Source organism: Neolamprologus multifasciatus, chromosome 10, assembly GCF_963576455.1.
Source record: "Neolamprologus multifasciatus chromosome 10, fNeoMul1.2, whole genome shotgun sequence".
Lineage (NCBI taxonomy): Eukaryota > Metazoa > Chordata > Actinopteri > Cichliformes > Cichlidae > Neolamprologus > Neolamprologus multifasciatus.
The window spans coordinates 5,890,640-5,911,745 of NC_140448.1; the positions used below are offsets into that span (position 1 = coordinate 5,890,640).

Here is a 21,106-nt window from a genome sequence, read left to right on the forward strand (position 1 = left end):
CCGTTCAGCTGGAGTCTCGTCTGCAAGGAGCTCTGAGCTTTAAAAAACGAACCCTGCGGTGGAGCCCCGGTTCAATGTAGGGCAAGAGCACGCGTCCCCACGAATTGCATCATAACTCGAGTGCAGGGTGTGGTGATGAAGGGGGCCAGTGAGGGATAGAGCAGTGATGCTGGGTTTCTTTGGGGGGGACAGAAGAAAGACACACAAACACAGAAAGAGGGAGAGATTTCATCTTTTGCCTGGTCACACCTCCAGAGAGGCAGTCTAATTAAGACTCTATAAATAAGTGGATCACTTTCCTGGAGCGCACTTCTAACACGTCTCAGTCCTCTGCAGGTTTCACATGGAGGATGCATGAACGGCATCAAATGAGAAAAAACAACTCCAAAACTAAGGACGTTGCAGTTTTCAGGTCATAAGTAGAGCCCTCAGCTGTCTGCAGTTTGACTTCCTGTCTCGTCTCATTTGCCAGAGTTAAAAAAAGAAGTTGTCCAGCAGCTCGATCTTCTCCCACAGGTGGAAGGTGTTTCTGCGAGGGCTCGGACAGTCCGGCTTTACTGTCTCCTGGGATCTTGTTAAGAAAGCGGGATGATGGGAAGATTCCAGAGCAGGTGTCATTTACCAGCTGACCGCACGACATGTGAAGTACAGCCTCTGCTCAGCATCTGCCTGCACGTGGTAGCTCTGAAATCAGTTCAGTTCATGTCAGAGGTCGTTCAGTTCATATTTTAAAAAAGCACAAAAACATTATAAAAGTTTCAAATGAAAAGTTTTTCCACAGAAATAAAAAAGATTTTATTTGTACACGTAGACCTCCGATCAAACATATGTGTGTGTTCTTTATTTGTCTTTGTGTTTAAATCACAATCTTTGAGATGAAATATTGTTTGTTTTAAAAAAGGTCTGATGGGAAATATCAGCCTGTGATATTTTGCTCCTTAGCGCTCATCGACGAGCCAGATGAAAGGCTTATAGTTACACAATCCTTCGTAACACAACGCTGTCACGTCTCAGCTTGCAGTCTGATTTCAGTGATGTGGGCAAGCGGACGGGTTGTAATCTGATTACTGTCAGATCATGTACAGCTGCTTGTAACAGAAACGAGCTGTTTTGTCCAATAGGGGGCAGTGTTACCTTGAAGTTTAAAAACCTCACTGGGCTTATAGGGGTCACGGTTGGGAAAGTCCCAGGATAATGATGTCTGTATTCGCTGTGCGGCAGTTAATGTCACTTAGAAAGTGGAATGTAGCGGTTTGATTAGCTCTCCGTGGGAAAGCAGAGACATGTTTGTTTGTTAAATGACATTTGAACCTGTAGAAGACATCGGGACAAACGCTGTTTCATCTCAGAGTTCAGGCCTGGTCACGACCCTGCGACCAGCTGCCACTGTTAACGTCGCAGATTTCACTGATGTCAAAAGCAAATCACTGGTGTTGATTTCATGTCCTGATTGGAGGCAGAGAATCAGCAGCTGAGGCACAAAAATGAACATCTGCCTGCTGAGGTGACGTCTGGGTCTCCAAGTATACTTGTAACGATTTAACACCACATTTTGCCTCTAATGGCTGGAGTCGTAATGACCTGTATTATCTCAGGGGGAAAGGTCAGAAATGAGGTCAGCTGTGCAGAAACTGAAGGTCATTTTTGTTTCAAACTGCTTCTTTGACCAAATAGCACATTGATAGCTGTAGCAAAGATTTTCTGTGTCCTGCACCACAAACTGGAGGAGATAGTCTTACATAGTAAGGATGAAGAAACACTGAAGCTTCATCATCTTTCGGGTGTCATGTCTGCTACGAGTCTTTTTGAAGTCAGTCAGAGACTTAAATATGAATAAAGTTTGCCGACTGCGCTCAAACGTTTCATCTTTTGTCTGCAGGATCTAAGAAAGGAGCAACGAGAGTTATAGGAGCAGCTGAAACTACTCGCAGCACGCTCCAGTCTGTGATGAGCAAATCTCAGTTTCTATATTAATCTGACTTTTCTCACATCTGTCCGTCCTTCACGTTCACAGAGCTGCACTGCAAATCCAAGAGGAGTCTAGGAGAAACACAAACTGTGGTAAACACAGCACAGCATCATTGTTTAGCATCTTTATGGGAAATTTATTTAAAAGCAGCTTCACCGCGAGCTCTTCCTCGCCATCCACTCTTTGGGAAGTGCTTCCCTGTGGTTGGGTGAGTCCACTTTAATGACTGTTTGGAAACAGAGGGCTTTACAGTCCTTAGTTTTGCAATAAAACTCACATTTTAACGGTAATGAATTAACATCTCATATCTGTGGGTCATGACTGGGACTATTTCATAACGAGACATTCCTGAGCAACCATAACACGTGTCGCCACAAGCTGCTGATTTTGTGCGTTTGTCTTTGCACAGATGCCACAAATAAGATACAACATCACAACATTCGGGCAAAAAAATGAAAAGACAAAGATGAGGTACTTAACTGCACATCACACTAAAACAGGTCCCTTTGCTGAGTATTATGTGTTTATGCTTAGTTGGTGGTGTAACTGTGTCAAGGTCGTGTGGGAAGGAGTAAAGTTAGGAGGCTTCCTCCTCAGTGTGCTCGTTTTGGTGACCTCCGCCTCCGACCTGCAGGAATCCGACTGTACAGCACAGCGTCCATCCTGTTTGTTAACAGCTAACTGAATTCATATGAGTCTCCACCTAACGCAGTAGCATTAACATCAGCAGTAACGCGGCTCTCTCATCTGTGGCTCTGTGCAGCGCTGTGTCGTTGCTTTCAAGTTAAATAAAAGAGTAAATAATTGGAAAACTTAGACTTTGAAGGTTTCATTTATTTATTTTGTAAAAGTATGTTGAACCTGAGCCTGAACGCAGCACTGAGATCCTGATCGAGGAGGCTCCCCGGCTGTGTTTTCTCCATTACATGATGTTTGAATGATTTTTAAATGGCACTTTCATACTTTGAGTAATGTCTGTAATTTTTTTGTTTCCTTTCATTTTGTTAATCAGTTTGATTTTCAGTTCAATTCAATTCAGTTTTATTGATATGGCACCACGTCACAAAACTGTTTCCTCCAGGCGATTTATATTGTAATTAGGGATGCACCGATACCGATACTGGTATCGGGTATCGGTGCCGATACTGTAAAATGTGTGTGTACTCATACTCGTAAAAGTTAACCGATACCATGAACCGATACCAACTTATTTCATTAATCAGAGGGTGGCTTGTCATTTCTGTTGTAGTTTTTTAGATTGGCCACTAGGGGGACATCCCGCGCTAAACAGGCACAGGGTTAGGCGAGTGAGACTGGCAGCTCCAGATAAAAAAGAGAAACTGGAGGCTGATGTAGCTAGGCTAAACAAAATGTCAGCAGTGTGGAACAGCCAACTTTAACTCAGGTTTTGGAAAAGCGATGAAAAATGTCAAGAGAAAATCCACAGGCAGTTAAAATAACAGAGGCTCTGACTCATTTTATTGCTCTGGATGACCAGCCAATGCCGGTCGTGGAAAATCAGGGAGATAATGGTGCCAAAACTTTCTGAAGAGGTAAAGACAAGCAGTGTGTGCGCGATGTCAGTCCTTGGTTTAACGGCACAGTGGACTGATGATCCACGGGCAGATGAGGAGTTCGTCAATGCCAAATACTTTCGTTATTTTGTTTGTTTGTTTACAATATGGACACTCTGCAATAATTTAAAAGTTAATTTTATTCTCAAACCTAATTTGTATTTATTTTATTCCAAACAGAAGTGTTTATTTATTATTCTGAAAGCTCGAGACAGTGCCAATAGTTCAGTGATATTTTGTTAAATTACAATGTGGAGACTCTGCAATAATTTAACAGAAGTGCTTATTTTTCACTTGAAATTTTTTTTGTGGTCATTTTTATTAAGATTTTATTTTTTATCGGCAGAGAATAAAATAAAACCTGTCTTCCAATTCATTGTATTTGTGTGTGTGTGTGTGTGTGTGTGTGTGTGTGGTAGAAGTATCGGTTTTTGTACTCTGTATCAGCAAGTACTCAGATCCAAGTATCGGTATCGTATCGGTTTGAAAAAATTGGTATCGTTGCATCCCTAATTGTAATGTAAAGACCCTACGATGATACGGCGAACACAGAAAACAAAAAAAACCAACAATAAGATGACCCTCGAGTGTTACTCCAAACACTGAAAACCGCTGGATTCCACTTGGCGACAACAGGAAGGAAATTTATTTGATGCAAAGGATGTTGAAGATGGAGCTGCCAGGCAGGCAGAAAGAGGAAGACCACAGAGAAAGCTCATGGATGAGGTGGAGGAGGACATGCAGAGGGTTGGTGTAAGACGGTTGGAGGGATAGGGTGAGATAGAGGCAAAGGATCTACTGTGGTGGCCCATAATGGGAGCAACTATAAAAAGAAGAAGAGCCTCTCTCCTTAATAACATCCCAACTCTCCACCATTCAAACCATGTTAGGAAACTCTTCCATATTTATATTGTCATGTATTTGTTCCATGCTAGCTTTCACAATACTGATTTGAACTAACGAGGCTAATAACTAACGAGGCTTTAGACTGAAGCATTTATATCTGCTTCAGCTGAAATAAGACGTTATTTCTGAGGAACACATGAGAACATTTGGTGATTTCAGTCTTTAATAAAATATCAATATTTACAAAGTATTATCTGTGACACACCCTTCAGATGGGTGTGTTTCATAGTGTGCTTCCTCCCTCATCTATGTGGCGTCATTGCATCAAAGACCTGTGCAAACTATCACACAATGTTTTTGGTGATGACATAACAAATTGGATTTTTGCACATTAAGCTCCTCCTCCTGTACATCCATCAACATCTGCATACCTCACTTGTCTTCACTTACTTATTTTGTACTTATTTATTTATCTTTCATTATTTTTATCTTTATTTATCTTGTTCCTTCAACCTAACTTGGCATTTGTGTTTGGACAGCAGAGGACGAATTTCATTACACAGAGAAATGCTATTTCTTCTGTACACATGACGATAAACACTTTGAATCCTGAACCAATTGACCATCTGTCATATTATTTTTTGTATGGATCATCTAGCTTTGGGTGTCTCAGACATTATTAACATCATCATGGGTAAATATCATATCCATTGTGCTAAATCGAGGAACTCGAAGCCTTCTTTGTTTTATTAATGATTTAAAGTTATTTTTTTCTTTGCTTAAAAAGACTAAGAGCAAATATGCCAAAAATATTTATCAGGGTATTGCCTGTCTCCTGCTACTCTAAATTTTGACTTATTTTATCTTTTCATTGCTCTCCTTTACGCAAAATTTAAATGCCTGCCATATGAATCTTTTCTGTTTTGTTTTTAAATTGTATTTTTTTCTATTGTAGTGGCAATTCCTTTTGTTTGACAAACCAAACATCCCACAATTAAAAGTCCACAAGCCACTGCTGCACTGAGATATTATTTTGTACGCAGGCAAAATAAGTCCACTGTCCAAACTTGAAAGTTGCGTTTTTATGGTTTATTTTATCCAGTTTGGCAATAACAAGATCCATTTTTGTTACTTCCTGCTGCTTCTCCTGCTCTGGTAAAAAAAAAAACAACCCATAGGCCCACCCCAGTGCATGCTGGTCCTATACCAGTCTCTTTATTTATAGAAAGAAAAATGGCCCTACAGCTCTTACTGACAAATTTAACAAAGTAACATCAAACAAACATTGAAACAAAATATTAACCAACAAATAAACTTGTAAATAAATCCCAAAATATATGTAAACTAAAAACAAACTTTAACTAATTTCAAAATAATAAAAAATAAGAACAAATAGCTCCAACATCTATTATTCATAATTCCTCTAATTTTATATTTCTTGTACTTTTGTACTGTTCGCTGTCATTTGTATTGTTATCACTGTTATCCTCTTTGAGCGTTTGTATTTTCAATTGTTCAATAAATTAAAAAAACAAAACAAAAACAAAAAACCTGTGCAAACAAAACCGCTTCCTGTTGGCTCAACGACGTCAGCGGATGTGTTTCTGAAGAACATGTCGGAGTATGTTTTTTTTTAAAAATTGGTTTTCGTAATTTTTTCGGTTATTGATTAAAGAAAAAGCACAAGTTTACTTCAGACTAGATAAGAAATACTTGGAGAAATGTTTGGATAGTTAAAATAATAATTTTAATAAAAAATACTAATAAATGAAATATATCAAAGAGATTGAATAGGTACAGAGTATAGTTTAAAATAGATTACGATGGATAAAGCTGGTACATTTCATCCAAATTCGGAGCATCGTTAACAAAGACGAAACAGCTGTTGTGTGACGTCATCACCAAGCGACGGGAAGTGAGGCAGAAGACGCTTCTTCTTGCCGAGCAGTAGGTATGAAATGTGACCGGTGTGATCCTGCTGTTTCCTCCTTTCTTCTGCCGTCTGTTTGTCATTCTGAAGTCCTGCTTTTCAAACGTGTTTGTAACCAGGAGTTAGCGAGTGTAGCACGTGAACAGCACGTAAACAGCACGTGAACCAGTGAGACAGAAAAACCCGCTTTGAAGCAAAGTTCCCGAATTACAGCGCAAAATGGAAATTTGAATATGGACATTTTTTATGTTAAGATGGGAAGACTTATTTATTCAGAGACCTCCTCTGGAGCAGTTACACAGTGTATTTCCTGTTTGTGTGTGTGTGTAGCCCTAACCTGTTTCTGATTTTTCCAGGTTTAAAGTATGGACTTGTCGTATGGCCCGTTGGTCTTGGGTGTAGCAGCTGGCCTCAGTTGTGGGCTCCTTCTTGGTTGGCGCCTCGGGGCCCGCTTTGGCGCAACATCCAAAAGTCTGTTGAAAGGGAATGGCTCTGGAGAAGCAAGTGTGATGGGAGAAGGAGGCGAGTTCAAAATGATTCTGGTGGTCAGGAACGACCTAAAGATGGGCAAAGGGAAAGTTGCTGCCCAGTGTTCCCATGCTGCTGTGTCGGCTTACAAGCAGGTCCAACGCAGGAACCCGGAGCTGCTCAGACAGTGGGAATACTGCGGCCAGCCCAAAGTGGTGGTGAAGGCGCCTGATGAGGACACCCTGATTGATCTGCTAGGCCGTGCCAAGGAAGTGGGACTTCCCGTTAGCTTGATCCAGGATGCAGGAAGGACACAGATCGCACCGGGCTCACGCACCGTGTTGGGCATTGGCCCGGGCCTGGCCGATCTGATCGACAGTGTCACCGGAGACTTGAAGCTCTACTAGAGATCCAGCTCTCAGCTGAGCTACCAGGAGTTTTATTACAGGGCTTCGTTCAGTAATGACAGATTTGTACTTTTACTGTGATAGCTCAGTGACTCAGAGCAGTTCTTCACATCAACGGGACGCTCAGAAACATGATGATTTAATAACCTTTGTCCAAGTTATGTACTGCTAATGAGAAGATTGATTTGTAGGCACTCACACTGTGATGTTGCACTGAAGCAGCAGAGCAGCTTAAATGAATGTAACATCACAAATGTGCTGAGACTCAATGGCATTTATTTTTTCCTATAAAATAATGTTTTGGTGTTTTTTTTAAATTTGTGTGGTCGCAAATGATTTTTTACATGTGTAACTAGAAAACTAATTCATGGGGTGCTGCTGATAAAAGCCACAGTTACACAGCAGAGGTGGAGGTTTTACAGAACAGCAGTTCAGCAAATCACCAGCTTATTTTTGTCTCCACGTCAGTCATCATGAGCTGGTCAAATTCTCTAGAAGGTAAAGAAAGATGCACTAACTAGTAAGGAGATGATGTCACGTTATTAGTGTTCGTAACGCTGCTGTATTAAAATCTGCTTCGTATGAAGCCGTTTCAGTGTGAAACACTTGAAATGTGAGTTTAGAAAAGTGCCAAATAAATAAAGACAGTTGGATACATTCATGTAACTGAATTTAAGGCTACAGATCAGAGCCACGTGTTTAAATACAACCAATGTTTCACTGTTGTGCTACGTATTTAAAAATTCCAGCCCTGATAACGTTTTGCGTCTGCCTGCCCACTTTTATGAAACACACAGTAACATCTGCTGCCACATTATTAGGTAGTCTAACGTAAGTGCAGTCATCTCGTCTGAGCACCGCGACTCTTTGCCTGACCTTGGGGAAAAGACATTCACATCATTGTTTTAATCATAATGTTTCTACACTGTAAAAAATGAAGGTGACACTTTATCATCGCACTACATCGAGGTCAGAGCTGCAGAGCTCCACAAAATCCCCTTCAGCAGCCTACTTGTGCACGTTTCTGACTGAACTGCTGGACACACTCATTGCGTGACATCCTGACATAGCGTGGGATGACCTCACAGCCCGGTGCGTCTGGCGTTCACCTGATAACAGGTCCTCCACTTTACAGATGACTGCAGGTTCACACTGAACACCTGTAACAGTCTGGAGATTTCATGGTGAACGGTTCTGCCAGCAGCAATAATATCCAACATGGCAGAAGGTCATTGATGGTCTGGAGAGGTTTATCCTTGGATGGCCCAACAGACCAGACTTGCTGGTCAGCGGTACCCTGACTGCTGTTGGCTACAGGCACGTACCTCTCAGACCACCTGCCAGACCTTTAGATGGTGCAGTGGGATCCTGCTGGTGTGGACAAAGCTCGGCCTCGCGGACAGAGCGCTCCTCTGACATGAATCCAATTAAAACCTGTGGAACAGCTATTTGTGCATCTGATGACAGCACAGGATTCAAATTGAATGTTATTAATCGGGAGCTGATTTGTAATTTAAGTGGTCCCTTAGTATTTTTTAAGCAGTGCCGGTTTTAGTGTATAATAGCTGTAATGACTTGTATAGAGCTTTATTTTACTATAGCACCCCCTAGAGGCAAAACATGACAAAATATTCGCAGCTGGGTGGAATATTGAACATTTATAGCAGTACAAACCGAGCACGCACACAAGCGCTTGTTAGCCAGAAGAAAACGAAATGTCTCAAAACAAAGAAGAACATTCAGGGTCGTCCAGTAATGCGTGCCAGCTTTGTTCCTACACATTTCCTCTCTTCAAAGGTTTAGTCCTGCACCTGCATCAAGTTTGGGACTTCAGATTACTGTTGTAGTAGAGACAAAAAAAAAAAAAAAAATATATATATATATATATCACTCTGTTCTCAGCCCCATCAGAACTGTGAGAGTTCGTTACAGCACATGCAAGACACGGTCACACTTTTCTTGACAAACAAGAAGCCTTTATTTTATTTTTTAAGTGGAAAACAAAACCGCTGTTTCATTCATTATGATCCTGATTATGCACAATCAAGTATCTTAAGTGCACAATTTAAATCTAAGGTAATTGAGATAAGAATATAAGTTCAAAGGAGTTAATGATTGATTTCCTGTATACACACACAAGCCTTAAAAAAAACCTTCACAATCCCACAAGTGTTGTGATATTGTTTCTGATTTAGAGGAGTTCAACTTAATAACATTCGATCTAATCAAACAGGAGAATAAAGTTTGAAAAATCTCTCCTGCAGAAACAAACCACAGCAGAAAGGGAGGGGGGGGGGGGGTGTTAGTCGAGCACAAACGGGTCTGCAGCCCCTCCTAAGCTGGAATCGTCCCACATTAAAGCCGTGTGTAAAGCACATAGACGCGTCATCTGGAAGTAAATGTTTTCTGCATAGGCTTTGCTGGAAAGAACCAAACTTTCCTGGAAATTGTACGTAAAATACTCTTCTGGGATTTTCTTCATCAAACCAGCCCTGAAGTTTGAGTTTGGGGCATTAATGGGACGACGTAGTGTTTCAGGATTGTGGGGACGGAAGCAGCGGCCATGTGTCTGAATATACAATAATTAAATGCATTTTACAGTCTGAAAGAAGAAGCTGCTCACGCACATCAAAAGGAAGAGGTTCTACATTAATTTCTTCTCACTACAGAGTGCAAACCAGATGCTTCACAACAGACCTTTGTGTGTTTGTGTGGTTTTCTTTTTTCTTTTGGAGAAGACCAGCTCTTCCCACAAACCAACCCTCCCATTGTACATAAACCATTTCCCATTCAAATAAAATAAACATAAGAAAAATTAATGTAGTCAATACGGAATGTGAGGAAATTAAATCTTTGTGATTCAAACCTTTCGTTTGACAACAGAAATAAAACTGAGTCCTTCATGGCAGTTTAAGGGGATAAAGAAAAGTTTAAAAAACAAGAGAAAGATGAAGACGAGTTTGTTGCTGTTCTCCTCTCCCCGATGAAGGCAGAGCGAGAGGGTAATGGTGTGGTGAAGGACTGTGGGGGATGGATGGATGGAAGCTCCACCCTGTAAGTGGAGATAAGGAGCCGGGGTCTTTACATGCCGTAGCCGAAGCCTGGCTGAGCTGCTGGTTGACCGTATCCTGCGGGCGCCTGGTAGCCGTAGCCATACGCTTGCTGAGGGGCCACAGGGACGCTTGGGCCTGCTGTCAGCATCAGCTGGGGTGTTCCTGCGAGCCGACAGAGGAAACAGTTCACACATTTGTTTTGGTTTTCTGATTTAAAAGCTTAGACTGGAAGTTGGTTTGTTTTTATGTCGTCAGAAGTATAAGAAGAAGTTAAAGCCAGGTTTTCAGGACCTTTGATGACTTAAAGAAGTCACGGTGATTAAACTGAGTGACTACAGAAGACCCTGGAGCACAAAGTGAAAGACGAGAAAGCAAAGCGTTCCTGGATACTGATCACGATAAGTGGACGTTGATGTTACCGTAGACGATGGGTTGCGTCTCTGTTGCCTGCTCCTCCTCTTTCCTTAGAGACTCTGAGGTTTCAAGTTTATCTACCTGCAAACAGAATACATGAATACATTTAGCAAAACGCTGAAACCCTTAAAAATGAAACTTACATGGTTCAAGGTTAGGAAAAAAAACTCGGGGTCAACACACGATCTCTAAGCAACAATAACAGACTCTTGCAGCAGATGGTGCGAGCCCTCAGAGCGCCGAGCTCAACGATACGTGTCAACGTGGGATCACATGACCCCACAGAGGCAACTGAACTTCTAACTGCAATAAAAACGTTAATAAAGCGCCAAAGTTTGCATGATTTTAAAAATACAACCATTTATGACATCCTCAGTTACGTTTAGTAGCAAAAGCAGTCGCCCTTTATTTCTTAATAGTCAACTAATGAAACGTGTGAACGATCAGTAACGCTTCTGCAGTCGGAAACAGCTGTTGTTGCTTTAACATCTGTTTTGGGCATAAATGCTGAGACTACGGTTGCTATGATGGTCCAATTTTTCCCTGCTTCTGCCTCACAGAGGTTCCTGTCAACCAGCACCAGACATGAATACAAGTGAGAGCAGGAGGAACCTTTTTGCGCAGTGAGTCAGGTAACTGCTAGCAGCAATATGCAGAATGGACTTCTAAGGTGAAAGGGGAAAGCAGCAGCAGCTGGAAGCATGTTGTTTCTAAAACAGTAATAAAGGCTCAGCAGTTTGCTTCCACACCCCGTGTGCACATTCAGTTTGTCCATGCAGTGTAACAAACAGCAGCCCTTTAATTAAATGCAGTGAGACAAAGCTGCCGAGTGTCCCATGCTGTATGTGTCACGCTGCTGCAGCAGTAAGACGCAGCTTAGAGGCGGAGCCAGGTTACTTCAGGTGCTTCCTATCGTTCAAAGCCTTGTGCATGAAGCCGGGCAAACCAACAGCCTGCAGGTATGTATGAGCAAGACTTTGTTTTTGGTTAACACACATGCATCAGGATGCAACAGTGTTACACAGCTGGAGGTAAATGCACTTCAGATATGCAGTATATCATTTTTTATAATTGTTGATGCGCCCAGCTTCACAGGAAAGCTTCAAATCACTGCGTCGACGCCACTGAACAACTTACTAAATAATAAAACTTACATGCTACGGTTATACCAAGTTTAAGCATTTTGTATTACATCCTATATGAATAGTTGCCCAACAATTACAAAACCAGGTTGACCGACTGATCAGTTTCTGAGTGAGTGAGCATTACAGCTGAAACATGCACACTCCAGGCTGCAGTCTCCTACACTGAATGCTGATCAAACACAGAGCTTTAAACTTTCACCTGTTCCTTAACTGCATCGACCTGAAAGAGAAGAGGAGCAGCACAGGAGATGAACGTTTAAAACAAACTGGCAGAGGCGGCTGGAGATGCAAAGTAATCAGACAAAATTGTGCAAGTTTTATTTCACTGATTCCTCGTGTGCCAACGTGATCTTTTGAGCAACCATCTAACAGGAAACCTGAGAGGAGCCGACTCACCTTGCTGAGGTACTCCCTCATGACCTGAATGAAGTACGGCATAGAAAAGTCCATGATGTTGTTCCTCCAGGAGGTCTCCAGCACCACGTCAGGTCGTAGCAGATCGTAGCAAGTGAACAGGCAGGCGGCAAAACACTCCTTCTTGTTCTCCTGCAGGAACCAGGACAGCAGCTCCTCTGCCAGCTCTGTGTCTTTGGATTCTGAAGCATACTGCATGGCATCCTGCAGAGCGAGAGGCAGCACACAGGGTCAGGACCAGTGCAGCACACCTGCTTACCTTAACCCGAGCACTCAAACAGAAGGGGCACCTTATAAAGCTTGTCCTTCTTGCAGAGCTCCACGCTCTGTTTCCAGCGGTTGTTGCCCTTAAACAGGTAGGCAGCGATTCTCCTGAACTCAATCAGCTCGTGCTTCTCCAAGCGCTGGGCCAGCGAGATGTTGTCAAAGTTATCGTAGGCATCTATTGATGTTCTCAGCGCCTGGCAGGAGTACGCAGAAAAAAAGAGTGAGGTGGGTGTTTTTGAAATAACAGAACGTTGAACTGAATCCACAGCTACTCACCTGATAGTCCTCCTCTATGATGAAGAGGTTGTTAAGTGCTTCGTTGACCGATTTGTTGTTGTGGTTCTGTACTGACCGTAGGTACGGTTTGACCAGAGGCAGCTGTTTCACCTGTTAACATACGAGTGCGCTCAGTGCTCAGCCCAGTTTGACCCACAGAGGAAAGCAGCCTGATGCATCTAAATCATGACATGGAACAACATGTACCTTGGTGAAGAAGTTGACGGCACGCGAGTGGTCCAGTCTGGGGGAAAGCACTATGAGCAAATCGTTCAGTAACAATGGTTTGAACTCCAGATAGAACTGGATGGCTTTGTAATACAGCTCCACGTTGGCCACCTACAGCAAAGAAGGAGAGAAATTATTTCATGCTTCTAAATCTGTTTAATAAAAACAAAACGATGCATTAGGAGATAAACGTATCGTCTTCTGTTTTTTGCCGACTGCTGGAAAATTGTAATTAGCTTGACTCGTACCAGACCATCCAAGATTTTACTGCTACATTAACCCTTTAAGACCTACCATAGAACCAAGTCCGCCAGAGCTTATATTATATGTTTACATGCTGTGGAGCCATTTTTGGGAGCATTTCAAGTTGCTATACATCAATACAACCATTACAGCCCAGATTTTAATAATATGTCCGCATTAAGTGCATAGTAATTACATAAATTGCAAAAAAGTGCAATAAACTACAAAAAAATTGAAAATCGTTTTTGTTTTTTTAACATATATTTCTAGTTAGAGAAATTTAAGAGGCTTATCCCTCAAAACTGTAAATACAAAAAAGTTGCACAAAATAGTTTCCCACCACAGGAAATTTATTTGAGTGTCTTCATAGTTTTATTTTTGAAATACACCAATTTTTATATACTGCAGGAAAAACGAAAATAAATATTATAATGCAAATTTGCAAAAAAGCAGCATATGCATCAAAATAAACTATTTCCAGCAGTGCAATATGAGTCCTAAGCATCCCAGAAACCACACAGAAAGTCATAAAGTCAAACATAACTTTTAAAAACACCAGTATAGGCTCATGAGGCCCTGATGGTAAAAAACTACATTTCCGCGAAAATGACGTCACTTCCGGTTTCGGGCAGGTCATGGCGGACATGCGATAGTTCGCGCTGATGGACGTAGGAAGTGTTATGAACAGCTGATCGGATCAGCAAAGCGTGTTTCTGGAATATTATGTTTTTGTTGCTGCAAGTGCTTTTTATGCAGTTTTTGCAAAGCTATATGTGGAAGGAAACTGTGACCGAGGACAAGCTGATGGCATAAGATGTAAGTACAACTCCTCCGGTTTCATATGCAAAAAAAATTATTGCACTAGCTCACGTGGTTGCAGAGCTACCGGGATTTAAAAATAGTTACGCAAAACAGAGCGTGCTGCTCTGACCGGCTTTAAAGGGTTAATGTAAGACAAACGGTCACGTTGTGCATCCTTGTTGGGAAGAAAAACAAGTCGTGATTGTGATATCCAATTAAACGGTACCTTGGTGATGATGTCTTTGAACTGGCCCTCCTTCCAGGCATCTGTCGGGTGGTTCATCATGGTGATGATGGCGTTGTCGTACTCCTCGTATTTGTCATACAGGAAGACAAGTTCGGCCCACAGGTGAGCCTGCTCTGCTGCTCTCAGGACCTTTGGGATGTTAACTCTTGACCAGAAGAGCTCCAGATGCTCCCTCATCTTCTGGGGCTTGAACTTGGAATAGAGAATGGCCAGCTCTGTGAACATCCCCATGTGAGCGCGCTCCAGGCCCAGGGCGGCCTCCAGCATGGTAATTAACTCCTCAAAGTAACCACGGTCCTGAGAGAGAACAACAACGATGGGTCGTCAAATGTTTGCTCATTTTTGGGCTGAACTACGAGAGCTGCACAACTCAAAATCAAACATCTGGATTTATTTTAAGGACAATAAAGCTTCTCATCGATCTCTTACTTGGTAGTAGTTAATCAGCTCCTCCAGCTCATCGGCGTGAACGACGATATGGAGACCGCACATCTGCGCCAGTCTGAACTCCTGTCCGTCCACACAGGCGAAGCACACCTCTTTCCAGGTGCGGGTGCTGTTGGCCTTACGGGCACCGTCCACGGCAGCCTGGTACTCTCCGAGGTGCACCAGGGTCGAAGCCAGACGGCCAAAGTTGGAAACGTTGTTGTACAACAGTTTAGCGGCCTCATACATTTTCTCATCATAGCAGCGGTCACCAACCTAAAACAAATAAAGTACAATAAACACGTTATTTCATCGATGACGCGTCGGCTCGTCAGAGGCAAAGCTGCGTGAGAGTGAGCTCAACCTGTTGAATGTGAGCATTATTGGGCCCGTTGATGAACTCCTCAAGTTCAGCAAGGCGATTGGTTTTGGCCAAAGCAAAGATCAGCTCGGTCTCTACGTAGGATTCGCGGGCCTTCTTACGAGCCATCTGCAGGAATTTGACCAAGTCCTCCCAGTTACCTGCAACACATTTACATTAATGAGGCTGTTGCTCTGTTTTCACAGTAATCCTTCGATATCTGCTGCACAAGCAAAGCTCCTGCACAGGCTGCCATCTAAGACCCGATAACACAGTCGATGTAATTGATTGATTGATTAATTGCTTTCGATTAAAGTGGCACTAGCACACAACTTTAATTGAGTGAGCTCGTTCTCCGTACCACTCGTATCAGCAGCCTGCACCACCTCCATGTATGCAGAGGGGTCATCAGCCTTGATGTAGGAATCAATGGCTTCCTTAACGAGGCCCTTCTGCAGCTGAGCCTTGGCCAGCTGGCTCCACACAGCGGGCTCATTGCAGCGCTCTGCAAACTCATAGGCTCGGTCCAAGTTGCCAATATGCTCTATCAGCACCTGTGGGGCAGGAGGCAGACAGGAAGTATTATCAAACCTTCTTCAGGTAATACGATTATTTGTCCAAGTGTCGAGAAAATAAGAACAGACCTGCACAGCAGAGGTGTTGACATCAAACTTTTTAAAGATGGCAAAGGCCTCCTCAAAGAGCTCATTGCTGATGGCAATGTTTGCAATGTCAGGGGCGTCATAGTTATCTAGCCTGCTGATATATTCCATCACTCGAGTACGGTCAGCCTTGATGGCCGTCAAGATCAACAGGTTCTGCAGATTTCTGTGGGAGAAAGAAAAAGATGATCTCAGGTAGGGCTGGGCGATATGACCCAAAATTCATATCTTGATATTTTTTAGCTGGGTGGCGATATAAGATATATATCTCGATATTTTTTTAAAGCCATAAGTTAAGAACAAAACGAGAGTTCTTAGTCACACTGTGTCCCAGATGTCACACAGGCATTTTTATTTACCTACAGCATAATTTACATGAAGAAATTACTCAAAAATAAATTATGAGCATTTATTAAATAATAATGCTCCATAAATAAAAGAAAACAATGTTGTTTTTGTGCATAACAAAGAGCTCACAATTGTGCAGTCAAAATGTAAACTAACAGACGCAAAGCATAATAACAAAGACAGATTTCACAGCTGCTCTGTTCCCAAGTTCGTGACTAACAGCCTTGAGTTTGAAATCCTCTATATGGCCCTTATACACACACAATACGGTAATATTACGTTGAAGCACAGTATGTATCACTTCGCGAGGCTCCAGACTACGATAGCCGTAATGCTCCGACAATCCATCAAGCGGTGTCGTACTAAAACATTTTTTTTGACTTTGCTGAGCGCCGTGTTCCACATAAAATCGGTTCGTGGTCAGTAAGCACAACCAGAATTCATACATAAGGCGCGCTGTCAACTTTTGAGAAAATGAAAGGATTTTAGGCCGTGCAGCGCCTCTGGGCTGCATGGCGTTAGCGTGGTTAGCGCGGTTAGCTCGCTAACACGTTGACGCCGTCCAGCCCCATAACTCGCTAACAGAGATTTGCCGTGTCCATCTTGTCGCTGCCTGCAGGTGAAGCGATGGGGGAGGAGGGGGAGTTGTGCTCAGTGAAGGAGAGGCGAGGCCGAGTAACGTTGCGTAAAGACAAAAGTGGACAAAAGAGAGGCAAACTTGTGGCTCCACAACTATAATTATAACGTAACAGACTATATCGATATAAAAGATATTGTCACATCTTATATCTCGTATGAAAATATATCGATATTTTTTTTAAACTCGATATATCGCCCAGCCCTAATCTCAGGATTTCTGTGCAGTTTTAAAATAACTGTGGATGAACAGTACAGCACTGGTAAATACCTGTGTTCACTGAAGACTGAGTTATCCAACACAATCTTCTCCAGCAGCTCAATGAGCTCGTTGGGCAAGTCAGCAGTCATGAAAGCCTTGACTGTGACCGAAACCTCCTCTGGGTCCTGGGTTTCTGACAGTGCCGTCTGCACCACCTGACAGCACAAAGTAAGTAAGCTTAGAGAAGCAGTGCTGGCGGGCAGGGGGATTAAAAACCCACAAAACTTGTGTGCGTACCTGATCAATAAGTGGTCGCCTGAAGGGATTGGTCTCCAGCAGCACGCTGGCCCACAGATCAGGGTCTCTGCGTCGTACAAGGTAGCGAGACAAGCTTTTGAAGAGGGAGTTCTCATTGCAGACCTGACGGAAGAAAGACAGAATTACAGCGCTTTGTGCTACAGTTAAGTTCACAACAACAGAACTGGAGAGGCTGAAACTTGTGGCATCAAATCATCTTGCTCACATTGATCAGCTCCTGGTCACACTGTCCTCTCTCATAAGCTACACATGCCAAATGGGGGTCTCTCTTCTCACAGTACTTTCCCACCACGCGGCTGTCATAGTAAGGGTTTTCCCTCAGGAAGCGTTCAGGGTTGTTGTTGCTGTCAATGTAGATCTTGGCCAGAGCATTGTGGGTTGCTGGCTCTTCACAGCCTTCATGGATACGAGACTCGAGCCAGGGCAGGAGCAGCTTCAGCCTGTAAGGACAGCAGATGTCAGAACTACCCCTGGCTACGTTTACAGCTTTGATGCTTGGGTCAAATCTAGTTTCAGTAAGCTGTAAATTATGAGTAATACAGTTATACAAATATAAATCATATATATGTTTATTAGGGGTGCAACGATACTCGTATCGATATTGAACCGTTCGATACAGTGCTTTCGGTTCAGTACGCATATGTATCGAACAATACAAAATTTTAAATTTATTTTATCAACTTTTCTTCTGACGGTGCTGTCTGTGTTGAGCGCTCAGTGGATCTGCGTTCGACTACTCCGCCTAGGCTGCACTGTCGAGCGCAGATCCACTGAGCGCAGGGCAAGCTAGCAAGACAGAAGCTAAGCTAGTTGCAACATGGCAAATTGAACCTCCCCCACCCTCATTCAGATCTGGCGTTTGGAACTATTTTGGTCTTCGTGTGACGTATGACCCTGAAGGTAAGCGCGTCATGGACAAAAGTAAAACAGTATGTTGGATGTGCCACGCAATGCTCAATTACATTGGTGGGAACTAGCTCGTTAGCACAGTTAGCTCGTTAACGTGTTGACGCCGTCCAGCCCCATGCACAGGGCGATCCGCGGTAGCTCGTTAACGGAGATTTGCCGTGTTGTGGCGTTAACGTCATTTCAGATTAACGCTGACAGCACTAGTGGGAACACAACGAATATGACTGCACATTTACTCCGACATCATCCTCGTGCAAAGACAAGTGGAAGCAGACAAAAACAACAAGCACGCATGCTACAAACTTTAGCCGAGTCATTTAGACAGCCGTTAGCACATGATTCTCCTTATGGGGACCTGATATGTTTAATATGCTGCTGAGAATATAGCCCAGAAGAAGCGTATAGTAGAGCTTTTATTTTGGAAAGAGACATTTCTCTGTAATAAACTCTTTTCCAAAGATGAGGGATTTCTCCATCAGATAGATTTATTATTTTATTACTTTGTTGTTTCAGCAACATTACATTTAAAAACTGTACTTTTGAGTTAAAATATATATTTATAATTTTAATAAATGACAAATTAAAAAGGAATTAACATTTTTTTGTATCGAAAAAATATCGAACCGTGACACCAAAGTATCGAACCGAACTGTGAATTTTGTGTATCGTTGCACCCCTAATATATAAATTTTTATTTCAAATGATTAAAAAAAGTTTTTGGACAAAAGGGTTAGGGGGTTAGCTCCAAAAGAAGCAGTAAACACATCTGCATCACAGTTTCCCTCCTAATATTCACTCGTTAACGTCCATACAGCTCCCTGAATTACACTGAAGAATAAGTGTCAGGTAAAAATTAATTATGTTTTAGAAAATAACATAAGTTGAATGTGTGCAGCACCTGTTCCTCTTTTCCACCTCAGCAACCAGTTCATCCGTGGAAAACTGTCCTCTGACAACCAGGATCAGACTCTTGATGACATCCTCAGAGCAGTCCACATCTAAGAGGCCACCAACCACCACAGGCAGACGGCTCGGGTTTACCTAAGCAAAGGTTTCACAATAAATCTCCTTGATCTGTGAATGAACGGTGCTCTGAAAACTAAATGTCTCTGTGTTGACTCTTACCTTCTGAACATAGATCTCAATGTATTTCTGCAGGTTGTTGCGGTACAGGTAGAGGACCAGGTCGTGGACAAAGTCGAAACGGTCACAGACGATGATGAGTGGGAGCTGGTCGGTTAGTTTGGCTTCCTGTGCATCACAGAGTAATGGGAAGAGAGTGTAGTCAGTGAATCTGTACACAGTCGAATGTTTAGATTGGTTTGGTTTCTGCCCTCTATAATTATAATCACTAAAAAATGAAACTGTTATTTAAAAGTATCAGGACAGTTAAAAAAACCACATCGAAACAAAATCAAGCGGCTTTGTTAGCTAGGGAGGCTAGCTGTGTTTCGCACTAAAGAACAATAAACTTCCTTCATACTAATAAGCAGAGATGCCAGTTCTCACTAAGCAGTACTGAAACACTGCTGCCATCCACAGGATTTAACAAACAAAACTGGGATTGTGCATCTTGACACGACTAGCCAACAACATGCTGCACTGGAAAAAAAGCTCCTTACAAGATTACACACAACACAAACTGTGTTTAAATGTGAAGTAAAGGAGCCTAACACGGTCACCGTTACCTGCACACACAGGAGCCAACGAATGACTACGACTATGTAAAGTTAATAATCACTGGCTATACATAGATACACCCCAGTAGGTGTATGGACTGTGGTGTATAAACATATACGCCTCCATACAAATCCCAGTTTCAATCATGTGTCTGAAAATAATGGGAAAGGGGTGAAAGAAAAGCAGGGAATGGATCCTGCACTGTGGGGAGGAATAGATTTACCTGATACATGTCCTGCCATTCCAAAGAAAAGAGGAAAAGGACAAAAGATAATTGACTGCCATCAGCACTGCTGGGTGAACAATTTGCAACAAATACAGGTAAACTGTCAATGTGGCTTTTCTATCAAATATAAAGACAGACTAAGCACTGTAAGCAACGTCTGATTATAAAATAGAGATTTCAGGAGTTTAAACTTTTGATCAGCCCAACATTAAATTCATAAAACTACTGATAAAGTTCTGACAGCGTTACAGTTTACAAACAAGCACCAGTAGGAACCAACTGAGAAACTGAGAAATAACGGGCGAGGGTAAAAGAATAACAAAAATTAAAAAAGAGTCAAAGTCATAAAAGCTGCTTGTGTCAGTGTTCGATCGCTGCAGTCATCCCCGTCACTACCTTGAGGAAGTTCTTGACACGCTCAGGATCGTAGCAGTTGCTCTCTCTGCAGATCCTTTCCACCTCTTTGATCTGGCCCGTCTTGCAGGCAGCTTGGATGTATTTGAAGTGAACTTCAGGATCCTGACTGAAGTTTACAATAGAGCCCAGGAAATAGAACAAACCTGAGGGGAACACACAGTTAAAATTAAGCTTCAAATGGGATCCAAGTGGATAGGGACATTCCTGACATTAAAATATTGTTCTTCCCCAATTAGTTTACCGCACCTTTATGCTCTATTACTCCAGTCACTACAGATGAGCTGCACTAGTTCACCTCCAGAGCATCCTGCACTATTTATCGATCGTCCTGCCTCTGTTCTGGCCTACATATCTGACTGATAGCTGAGCAACATCTACCCGAGTACAGGGTTAGGAGGTGATAGCAACAGTAACGAAAGAGACGAGCCAAATGCTTCTCCAGCAGCTCGTCTTATTACAGAAATATTTCAGTCAAACTGATGCAGTTCTATAAAACAAATCATGACTATTTCAATGACTTTTCAATACTTCCTCATTAACTGAACTGGGTTTTCCATCAGTTTCATTACAGCCCTTTTCTATTAGTACCTACTCAGATCGACTTGTCTCGTCTTCCCTGATAATCGAGTACCATCTAAA

General features: G+C 42.4%; 4 protein-coding genes across 7 annotated transcripts in view; 2 read left to right on the plus strand and 2 right to left on the minus strand.

The window, feature by feature from the left end:
* LOC146509441 (vacuole membrane protein 1-like) overlaps positions 1–246 on the minus strand; it is a 56,537-nt gene extending 56,291 nt beyond the window's left edge. Inside the window, exon 1 of one of the 2 annotated variants that reach the window (XM_085174022.1) lies at positions 2–246. The gene's annotated coding sequence lies outside the window, so the exon portion shown is untranslated. The remainder of the gene's footprint in view (position 1) is intronic. The other variant, XM_085174021.1, reaches the window with a different exon arrangement.
* Positions 1–21,106, plus strand: part of nherf4b (NHERF family PDZ scaffold protein 4b) — a 350,895-nt gene that overhangs the window by 286,933 nt on the left and 42,856 nt on the right. The window lies entirely within an intron of this gene.
* ptrh2 (peptidyl-tRNA hydrolase 2) lies at positions 6,210–8,216 on the plus strand. 2 transcript variants are annotated; one of them, XM_085174035.1, is made up of 2 exons: positions 6,210–6,340; positions 6,676–8,216. In XM_085174035.1, the coding sequence occupies exon 2, from the start codon at positions 6,685–6,687 to the stop codon at positions 7,192–7,194; it is 510 nt and encodes a 169-aa protein (XP_085030161.1). In that variant the 5' UTR covers positions 6,210–6,340; positions 6,676–6,684; the 3' UTR covers positions 7,195–8,216. The 2 variants fall into 2 exon arrangements, with proteins under 2 accessions (XP_085030161.1, XP_085030162.1); XM_085174036.1 differs by having other exon boundaries at positions 6,214–6,336.
* cltca (clathrin, heavy chain a (Hc)) overlaps positions 9,149–21,106 on the minus strand; it is a 35,327-nt gene continuing 23,369 nt past the window's right edge. Inside the window, exons 14-30 of one of the 2 annotated variants that reach the window (XM_085173982.1) lie at positions 20,447–20,610; positions 19,270–19,395; positions 19,043–19,185; positions 17,441–17,675; positions 17,215–17,337; positions 16,987–17,132; positions 15,714–15,897; positions 15,431–15,623; positions 15,073–15,230; positions 14,712–14,984; positions 14,262–14,579; positions 12,971–13,102; positions 12,764–12,874; positions 12,511–12,681; positions 12,199–12,424; positions 10,667–10,738; positions 9,149–10,409 (exon numbers count right to left, since the gene is read on the minus strand). In XM_085173982.1, coding sequence (XP_085030108.1) covers positions 10,276–10,409; positions 10,667–10,738; positions 12,199–12,424; positions 12,511–12,681; positions 12,764–12,874; positions 12,971–13,102; positions 14,262–14,579; positions 14,712–14,984; positions 15,073–15,230; positions 15,431–15,623; positions 15,714–15,897; positions 16,987–17,132; positions 17,215–17,337; positions 17,441–17,675; positions 19,043–19,185; positions 19,270–19,395; positions 20,447–20,610 — 2,909 coding nt within the window. In that variant the 3' untranslated portion in view covers positions 9,149–10,275. Of the gene's footprint in view, positions 10,410–10,666; positions 10,743–12,198; positions 12,425–12,510; positions 12,682–12,763; positions 12,875–12,970; positions 13,103–14,261; positions 14,580–14,711; positions 14,985–15,072; positions 15,231–15,430; positions 15,624–15,713; positions 15,898–16,986; positions 17,133–17,214; positions 17,338–17,440; positions 17,676–19,042; positions 19,186–19,269; positions 19,396–20,446; positions 20,611–21,106 lie in introns of both variants that reach the window. The other variant, XM_085173981.1, reaches the window with a different exon arrangement.